General features: G+C 38.1%; 1 protein-coding gene across 1 annotated transcript in view; it reads left to right on the plus strand.

Annotated features, from left to right (window-relative positions):
• Positions 1-9,591, plus strand: part of Gprk1 (G protein-coupled receptor kinase 1) — a 69,692-nt gene extending 60,101 nt beyond the window's left edge. The window contains exons 5-15 of the mRNA XM_076318821.1: positions 1,789-1,863; positions 1,962-2,023; positions 2,115-2,166; positions 3,282-3,473; positions 5,052-5,359; positions 5,979-6,153; positions 7,174-7,551; positions 7,639-7,693; positions 7,775-7,923; positions 8,104-8,196; positions 8,680-9,591. Coding sequence (XP_076174936.1) covers positions 1,789-1,863; positions 1,962-2,023; positions 2,115-2,166; positions 3,282-3,473; positions 5,052-5,359; positions 5,979-6,153; positions 7,174-7,551; positions 7,639-7,693; positions 7,775-7,923; positions 8,104-8,196; positions 8,680-8,838 — 1,698 coding nt within the window. The 3' untranslated portion in view covers positions 8,839-9,591. The remainder of the gene's footprint in view (positions 1-1,788; positions 1,864-1,961; positions 2,024-2,114; positions 2,167-3,281; positions 3,474-5,051; positions 5,360-5,978; positions 6,154-7,173; positions 7,552-7,638; positions 7,694-7,774; positions 7,924-8,103; positions 8,197-8,679) is intronic.
• The last annotated feature ends 1,049 nt before the right edge of the window (positions 9,592-10,640 follow it).

A 10,640-nucleotide genomic window follows, 5' to 3' on the forward strand; every position in this document is an offset into this window, starting at 1 on the left:
CTGCACGAAATTGTAAAAGGAAGGGGAAGTGTTTCGAGCGAGCGCATTTTACGACACTAAATATGGCGGCGGTCGGTAACTGCCCTGTATCAGACGAGCGAGAAAAAAAAAGGAAGAACGCGAATTACGTTTCGTTCTAGGTTCGCTGGAGGACTTTTAAATCGAACGGACGTAAGCTAGAGAGCCTCGAGTTTCAGCATTTCGAAGAACTTGGATTATTTTGAACGTGTAAACAACCAGTAAAACAATTCAGGAACTTCGAACGAACCTAAACACGAACCCGACGAACGAGTTTCCTTTTTTAATCGTAAACGAATTATTATACATCACGGACAATTTTTTTCCTACGTACGAAACGCGTGACTTATTATTTATTTTTATCTAACATCGATCGAACTGGACCGTAAGACAGAGTTCAAGGTACGAAGTTTAAATTGAGTTCGAGTTCAATTTCGTTTTGAGTTTACCAGTTACACGAACGAGATTGCGATATAATTTTTTCGGGAAAGTAAAATGTCAAATATATAGCGCGTAATGTTAAATTAATAATGCATACGAAACACACGGGGTGTGTAACCTGCCTAATAAGTGCTGCCCGTTGAGCTCCGAGCCGCGAGCCTTAAACGTGGAGGTAGGTGAAATTCGATCGTTCTTATCGCGTCTCGAGCTACGTTTATATTGGGGGAAAGAGTGCGTAGCGATAAGAGCGAGCGAGAAACGCTCGACGCGGATACGAAACCGTGAGACCGAGCGAGAAACGAACAGCGCGAGTAACGAACAGTCGGAGCGAATAAGAAACGATCAAAAGGGAGGTACGAAACAGCGAGAACGAACGGAATGGAGTTACATTCGATCGTTGGACTTCTCTCTTGCCCTTTTCCAATTACACGTTCCACGTCCAACATGAAACCTTTCGAATACGTTCGCGTTTGATTTTATTTTCACCGCGAGAACCACGTTGACTCGTTCGTAACAATTTTACAACGTTAAAGGAAATGTATCGTGGTTTCTCTATTCTTTCAACTTCGGTGAATCGTTTGTAATCCGATGACATCGTCGGTTCCACGTTACGCAAAAAAAAAATACCGTATACAGGATTGTCCCGGATATTGATACAATTTTTTTGTACGGATTCGTGACCAAAAGTCGTCCCCACCACTGTTTGCGCTTCTTCGATCCGTGCGACCGTTACTTCCGAGAGAGAGAGAGAGAGAGAGAGAGAGAGAGAGAGAGAGAGAGAGAGAGAGAGAGAGATTATTTCCAAGAATGTGTGTGTGTGTGTGTGTGTGTGTGTGTGTGTGTGTGTGTGTGTGTGTGTGTGTGTGTGTGTGTGTGTTATTTCCAAGAATATATGTGTGTGTGTGTGTATTATTTCCAAGAATATATATATGTGTGTATATATATATTATTTCCAAGAATATATATGTGTGTGTGTATATATATTATTTCCAAGAATATATGTATATATATAATATATATGTTATTGCCAAGAATATATGTTTATATATAATATATATGTTATTGCCAAGAATATATGTTTATATATAATATATATGTTATTGCCAAGAATATATGTTTATATATAATATATATATTATTTCCAAGAATGTGTGTGTGTATATGTGTGTATGTATGTATGTATACCGTCAGTTTTGAGAAAAAATTCTCTACCCGTGCCTCGCATATTGATAACATCTGTCTATTTTGTAACATTACACGAGGCAGTACTGTGTACAGATTTTGTTGCGCGAAGGGCGATGCTTAACGTTACGATTGTCTTTGTTTCAGGAATACTCCACGGATGCAGTGTCCCACATTCACCTGTATCTAATGAAAAACGAGTTTTCCGTTAATTTATTCGAGGTTGGTCCCCCACGATCTGTTATCGCTTAATTCTAATAAAGTTAACGACTCTGTTGATCTGCGTCGATTCAATTAAATCGCATCGATTACCTTTGCAGCCATATATCGAAGAAATTTTTGTTCACTTAAGGGGAGAGCCATTCAAGAAGTTTCTGGAGAGGTATGTGACCACCTAACGAAATAAACACAAATCGCAGCTCGTCTTTCCGTGGCTTGGAAAATTCTTAAGAAATCCTGTTGTATATTTTCAGCGAGAAGTACACTCGTTTTTGTCAATGGAAGAACTTAGAATTAAATATGCAGGTAAATTTACAACGTTGCGTACTAATTGATGCATACACACACACCGCAATAATTGCAGAGGGCAGTCACCCTGTCATGGTCGCCTCGAACATCCCCGTTGTTTTTCATAAAAGAAATTTGCAACAAAGGGACGTTATTTGCCCGAGGGAGGCAAAGCTTTTAATCGACATGAATTATTGTTTGAAAGGTTGCGTTAAAAGTTTTTTTTTTCTAAATGGATAATCGTTCTTCACCGTCCACATTCTTTCTCTACTTTGCGTCGCGTTTTTTTTTTTTTTTTTTTTTTTTTTTTATAAGATCAAGCTCAAAGGAAGGCTCTTTCAACGTCCTGTACGGTGTATAATTGAAATTTCTTGTCATCTTTTAATAGCTCCTTAGCAGGAACAAATGTTGCTCGATGTCCGTTGTTTTTAACAAAACGGTGTATCTACCGGTTCCTTGTTTTCTCTTCTATCCACTCTTGGCATTTTCTTAGCAATTGATTTGTAATTCGAGAACGGCAAATGTTCCAGTCTTCGATATTTTTTTCTTCGTCGCGTTAGACGAAAGGACAGCAAAATTCGCTACGAAATAATAATTCTCCAACGATACTCGTGCGATACTCGATGTCTGTAATAGTTCGACGAACTTATTATTTTTCGCGCGTTCCTTTGTATTTATATCTACCCGACGATTTAAGAATATCTACAGGGTGATCGAAACCTGAGCGAAGCTCGACGTCAATTTCTGCACTCGGGAAATCCGAAGCGATCGAAACGACGAATTCGGTGAACTTGTTTCCAATTTCGTCAAAACGATGAGCGTTGGTGAAACGAACAAACATGGTTGGGTTGGTCGTTGAAATATAGGTCGAACTCGAAAGAAACATCTGTGCCTTCGAAATTTAACGAGCTACGAATTTCGGAGAGCTGTCACCCCGATCGAAAAGTTTGCCTCCTTCGAGCGAATTTCTTTCGAATTTCTTTTTAGCAGGGAACATAACGGATACGTTTCTTGTGACACGATATCGCGATAAACGGTTTTGTAGAATCGGCCTGCGTAAAATTCGATAAATAAGAATAAATTGTGGCCCGTTTATTGTATTTACAATTCACTCGAACGAAACGCTGTTTCAGTTGACAATGAATGACTTCAGTGTGCATCGAATAATAGGCAGAGGTGGTTTCGGAGAGGTTTACGGCTGTCGGAAAGCAGACACTGGAAAAATGTACGCTATGAAGTGCCTCGACAAGAAGCGTATCAAAATGAAACAAGGCGAAACTTTAGCGCTCAACGAGAGGGTAATGCTTTCGGCAGTCAGTACCGGAGTAAGCTTCACTTGACAATTTAGAAGTTACCCTAAAATTATCGTAGACTCTAACACTTTTAGACGACGGTAGCACTAGCGTCTGCCGAACCTTTTAACGAGGTTCGATGGAAATCGTTTATAGTAAAACTTGGACGACGGTAGTACTATCGACTGTCGAACCTTTTAACGAGGTTCGATAGAAATCATTTCTAAATTGTAAAACTTAAACGACAGTATTCCTATCGACTGTCGAACCTTTTAACGAGGTTCGATAGAAATCATTTCTAAGTTGTAAGATTTGGACGATGGTAGTACTATCGACTGTCGAACCTTTTAACGAGGTTCGACAGAAATCATTTCTAAGTTGTAAGACTTGGACGATGGTAGTACTATCGACTGTCGAACCTTTTAACGAGGTTCGATAGAAATCATTTATAGTAAAATTTGAACGACGGTAGTACTATCGACTGTTGAACCTTTTAACGAGGTTCGATAGAAATCATTTCTAAATTGTAAAACTTAAACGACAGTATTCCTATCGATTGTCGAACCTTTTAACGAGGTTCGATAGAAATCATTTCTAAGTTGTAAAACTTGGACGATGGTAGTACTGTCGACTGTCGAACCTTTTAACGAGGTTCGATAGAAATCATTTCTAAATTGTAAAACTTAAACGACAGTATTCCTATCGATTGTCGAACCTTTTAACGAGGTTCGATAGAAATCATTTCTAAGTTGTAAAACTTGGACGATGGTAGTACTGTCGACTGTCGAACCTTTTAACGAGGTTCGATAGAAATCATTTATAGTAAAATTTGAACGACGGTAGTACTATCGACTGTTGAACCTTTTAACGAGGTTCGATAAAAATCATTTCGAAACTGTCCGACGAAACTTATCAGCGTACTTTACTAATCGTGTCGATGAAAAAATTGTCCTACGAATATGCAGTAACGCGTTATACCTTCACGGAGCCCAGTGCAAAATAGAATTCGGGAGCCCTGTATAAAGAAAAGAAAAACAAATAAGAAAACATTTTTAAATTCAAACTCGTTCGAGCAACGAAACAAAGAAATTTCGTAACGTAAGGAAAATAATTCTACCCAAAACGAAATACGTTTGGTAGTATAAGGATCCAATAAGAATGAAACACGTCCGATCCTATAAGAAGTAGTAGCAAAATACGTTGATAAAATTCGATCAATTTAGCAACACTGTGCGTATATCGTAAATCATCGTTACTTTCGTAGAATATCACAAGTATATCTTTTCACCGAACATTCGTTACGAAAGCAGTCCAGAAAGATAATCTTTCGTTATATAATACTTAAAAAAAGAAGTATACATTCAAATTTATCGTCGTATTCGCAAAGCACGTAAAACCAGAAAGAGACGAATCTTGTTACGATAATTACTTCCATCGCTAACAGAAGATATTCAATGGTTGCTCCAATTACGTGTGTTCACCTGCGTCAGTCACGATCGCGAGTGTTAACAGATCGAAGCATTCGTAAACAATGGAAACGAAACGAATATCGTTCAGTTTATAAAGATCGATCTTGTCGAAATATTACAACGACGATTGCACGGATTCCAGGTGGATTGTCCATTCATAGTCTGTATGACGTACGCCTTCCAAACACCGGACAAACTTTGTTTCATTCTGGATCTGATGAACGGTGGCGATCTTCACTACCATCTAAACCAACACGGTGTGTTCAACGAACGAGAAATGAAGTTCTACGCGGCAGAAGTGATATTAGGGTTAGAGCACATGCACCGCAGGTTCATCGTTTACCGTGATCTGAAACCTGCGAACATACTCCTGGACGAGCACGGCCACGTTAGAATATCGGATCTAGGACTAGCCTGCGAGTTCTCGAAGAAGAAACCACACGCGAGTGTGTAAGTGCAAACCGAACAATTGCGAATTTGCATCAGAATCCTAACGAGTTTTTTCTTTTCGTTCATTGTACATGCGCGGAACGATACAATAGAACCGATGGATCCTAGTTGCGAAGAGAACGAGTTTTCAAGTGTCTTGATATTGTTCTTGCGTTGCACGTTGCAAAATGGGACTGTGGCCTTGTTGCGTATAAAAATTTAGGTTGGTCGAGCGTGGAATCGACTAACGTGGATATGTATCTATATATTTTTAAGCGACAAAGCAAACAGCGCAACGATCATCTTGTCAATTAGTTCAGCGAGGATCTCTGACAATGAGTCAATTAAATTGAGAAACGACCAATTAACATTTAAGTGTTCTTTTTTTTTTTAAACAACGACCAATGATTTCTACAAGTGGACCCATTTTGAACGATCCAATGTACGATTTGGGACACAGTATATTTGAAAACGTGTTCTTCTGTGCTTCTGATCTTCTCTTTGATAAGAATTTTATAAGAATGTAGAGAAAAGAAAGTATATCGTAAACATAGAAAACGTGTCAATAGAAAGTATAAATATGGAAGAGAGTAGGAGAGAGCTGGGAAAATTGATTAATGAAATATATTTTTTATTTCAGTGGAACCCACGGGTACATGGCGCCGGAAGTCCTCTCGAAAGGAGTAACCTACGATTCCAGTGCCGATTGGTTCTCGTTTGGCTGTATGTTGCATAAATTGTTGAAGGGGCACAGTCCATTTAGACAACATAAAACTAAAAATAAACAGGAAATAGATTACATGACACTGACCAAGGTGTGTACTGTTCTATTCGTAGAGATGTGTTTATTGCATTTTGTTTTGCATGCCTGTTCGTTTGCGCAAAAACCGTTCTCCAAAGAAAATGTTACAATATTAGTTGATAATAATTAATACCGTTCGGATAAATGTCATTTCTCTTATATTGATACAATATCTGATCAAAACACAAAGGATTAATATTTCTGCATTTCCAGGGATTCAAAGTTATTTGTGAATGATAATTGATTACCTTCAATATAAACAATATACGATACGAACAATATCATTGTTATTTATTATTTTATATTTAGGTATTTCTTCGTAACAATATAAATTCGTATCAACATCCGCAGTCTACACGTACTACACAAAATTAACGAATATTCATAATTATGGTATAATAAAAATAAAGTGACACTTTATGCCAATGCATGATATTTATAAACGTGATCAATGATTCGTATTTAATCATTTTAAAGGATAGTATCGTTTATTATTAATTAACGAAACGGATAGCATTATGGTTTATTATCGAAATTTGTGTACTTCAGCCTTTCACTAGAGCCGATTTACTATTTTCTTCTTATTATAATTTTTCTCATTTTAAATATCTTTGATCATTGTTATTGTGTATTATTATTGCGAGTTAGAAAGTTTAAATAGCGATAATAGAGAATTAAATGTAATATTAACGAGTAGAAAAACTATTTGTACACCCATTTGTCGTGTTATAATTTTACATTAAGGCTCGTCGACGCAAAATTGTTATTTTTCTTGTGTTATCATTCATGATACGCTAGAAAGAATTCGAAAGGAACACATTACACGTATATAATGTTATTGGTTAAAAAATGAGCGTGTAAATATTTTCCACGGACAGTGTATAAGAACAGTTTAAAGTTATTTCTTAAAGTTGGATGTAATAAACTTATCACGGCGCAAAACACTTGCATTGCCTCTTATTAAACGGTAGTATGTAATTCTCATTTTCTACGGTGAATCGATGGTAATATTAATCGAGGAAAATAATTTCAGAATGTTGAGCTACCGGAAACGTTTTCGCGGGAGCTGCGTTCGCTATTGGAAGGTTTGCTGCAACGAGACATCAACAACAGACTCGGTTGCCAGGGTGGAGGAGCTGACGAGCTAAAAGAACATCCGTTTTTCAGTGGTATTGATTGGCAACAAGTTTATCTCCAGAAATACACACCACCACTTATACCGCCGCGCGGCGAAGTAAACGCCGCAGACGCCTTTGATATCGGTTCCTTTGACGAAGAGGACACGAAGGGTATCAAACTGACAGATGCGGATCAAGAACTGTACAAAAATTTCCCTCTGACCATCTCTGAAAGGTGGCAGGCCGAGGTGGCCGAGACTGTGTTCGAGACAATCAATATCGAGACGGACAAGGTACGAATCGTTGACTCCTCGAGTCTTTTCTTAGCTTATCAATTTGGGTGACACGTTGAACTTGACCATCCTCTTCTTCTCTTATAGTTGGAAAGTAAAAAGAAAGCGAAGCAAAAGCAACGATTTGACACGGACGAAAAAGGTGAGAAGAATTATCATTTTCTCTCGATTGTACAGTTTCGAACGAAGAATGGTATTCTGATTGGGGAATTACTCGTTATAGGATCAGACTGCATTTTACACGGTTATATTAAAAAATTAGGTGGCCCTTTCGCTAGCGCGTGGCAAACACGTTACGCGAAACTTTATCCTAATCGATTGGAACTGCATCCTGAGTCCACGATGAAGCCTGAACTTGTATTTCTTGACCAGGTAAACAAATAAAGAAACGATATTACAACAAAGAGAAGTTTATAGTTAAAATGAAATATTCTTATTTTGTCTCTACACGAGTTTAGTATTTGGGATGCCTGATTGGATATTTTGAATATCGAGAATATACAGAGAAAATATTAGACTTTTATATCTTTAACAATCTCAATAAACTTTTAGGTCGAGGAAGTCAGCGCGGAGCTGCAACACGTGAAAGGTGAACAGTGTATTGTCGTCCGCACGAGGGACGTGAAAATAGTACTTACAAACCCCGTAAGTAGAAGATGAAATAACAGAATCAAAGTTTACTTTGAATTCTACTAGTACATTAAATTTTGACAATTGTACAACATCGGTATATATAGTCCTATGCCCATTAATTTGTCGGTGTTGTTTCGAAACATCTGGTATATTCGTTATATTAATTCAAAACTTTGAAGTTGATAAGGAATAACCAATTAATACGCTAATTGACCAAATGACTTAACTTGCTCCGGGTGCCAAATGGTTTAAGTACGCTCTTGCTCGTTCCTAATATACACAACTGAACCAGCCGTATGTACACAGACATTACTGGAAGCTTAACCGCAGACTTAGCTGTGTTTATATTGACGCTGTGACGCAACTCATAGACAGTGTGTAGAAGCAATCCCCTTACCTCGCAATACACCTCACGGATGATCTTCTCAATTCGCTACAATACCTACGTATACCTAGTTAACCAGAAAGTAGTTAACGCTCAATTACTCTCCGTAGGACGAAATCAGCTTGAAGGAATGGGCATTATCACTGAGATCTGCGCACAAATGTTCGATGGAAATGTTGGGCAATATGGCAAAGAAAGCTGGCAAGATTTATGGGACTGAACGGGACGCACTGATCCCACCGATGCAGCGCTCCACGAACGGCAACTAGCCCATTGCTAATATCTGTACGCCGGCGTCATACTCCAGTCCCACTGCCCCCCAGCAGCAACAACTTTTTTTATACTGAAAATCAACGCAGAGACCATAGAAGAATTCTCAGCAAGAACGGCATCGGGAGGCGACTTCCTGCGACCGGAACCAGAAGTATCTAGGTCTCGGAACAGCTCCAAAGAAACTCCCTTTGAACGGCGGGTAGCGTCACTCTGTATAGAGACTCTAGGAAGTAGTGTCGTACGAACCGTCACGACGTTATATTTGTACGTTAGCTGTATGTGCAATGTGACGTAGGAACTAGCAACTGAACAATGCCCATCGATACACACACTCACGAACTCGAAATCCGCACGCACACGCACGAATACACACATGTATACACTTACACAGAACCCGAACACAGACGCGCGCACACACACATATACACAAAGGACACAAAAATGCAACCAGTAGTGTATTATTGTTATATCAATACAAGGTATGACCTGGTCCCGATTATACTTCTACACCGTTCTATACCACTCGGTTACTTAATTTATTTACTAATGCAGGACGGTTTTATATTGTCGTTACGTAACGGTAACACGTGCGCAAACTCGTTTATTTATTGTGTTGAAAGAGACGAAAGCAGAAGAGCTCGAACAGTTTGCACATTGTCGGCAGCCAACCGAGGATCGTTGTAATAATTGTGTACGCTCGAGTAAGTAAGGTGAGTTCGCTCCGGCAATAAAATTGTGCGACGAACGCAGATCTTGTATATATTTCTTCATTTTACTCGATCCTATGTCCAGATTGGGAAAATAAGTAGTTCGAGGGAGCTGGATAACCCGAGATTGATCTTATTTTTCTGCAAAGTATTACATACAATTTTGGATAACGCAACAAATAACATTCACATATTTCCCAGTTAAACATAGTTGTGATTAGTGTTGGACTTCTAGCACATGGCAATAGTTAAAAATGATATGGAGTATTATTCAGAAGTAAGAATACTTGAAAGTTTCTAAAACATCTTGAACAATTTTCAAAATACGAAAAATCATAAAAGCTTTGCCACGACCACTTCGATAGCAAATATTGATATTCGTAGTATATGTTGCAAGGTATGTTATTTCAATAACTTATATTCTTTAAATTATCGAGTTATTACACCTTATATTTTACACCTGGTAACAGAGATCTATAATTCATCATCCTGCAAAAATAAATAAAAATCGAAGGAGCACAGAGAGAGTCCTTCTTTTGTCAGTGTGCCATTCAAGTTGAGGGACGCAGTGGTTCAATAATAAACGGTTTGTATAACGAAAAATTTTTCATTTGAAAGGGAATATTTGTACTAGAGGAAAATATTTAGTTAGAAGAAATTAGTACATCACAAGAAATTGATAATTGCCCCCTATTTCCTTTAGCTACTCTTCTGCTGTATGTGAAAGAAGGTAAGTTGCTTTATCAACAAAAATTAGTGATTGGACGAGTGATCAATCAAACCTAATATTAATATATTTAACCCCTTAACAACCCTTAAAAACTTTTAATTTAAATTAGGGACAAGAAGAATGCGGATACGTACATATATCAGAAATAGACAAACTTTGAATAAAATTAAAAGTTTTGAATTATAAAATGGAATAGATCACAATGAACGAATAAGCATTGTTCTCATCTGTGATATGTGTCCCAATGGCACCTGAAAAGATGGCCCCGGAACGAGTAAGACACACACCACACACGTATCTATCTCCTACCTTATCCACCTTTCTCCTATGCTTACTTCGTTTCTCGATAGATGCCCCTCGT

Source organism: Ptiloglossa arizonensis, chromosome 1 (assembly GCF_051014685.1).
Source record: "Ptiloglossa arizonensis isolate GNS036 chromosome 1, iyPtiAriz1_principal, whole genome shotgun sequence".
NCBI lineage: Eukaryota > Metazoa > Arthropoda > Insecta > Hymenoptera > Colletidae > Ptiloglossa > Ptiloglossa arizonensis.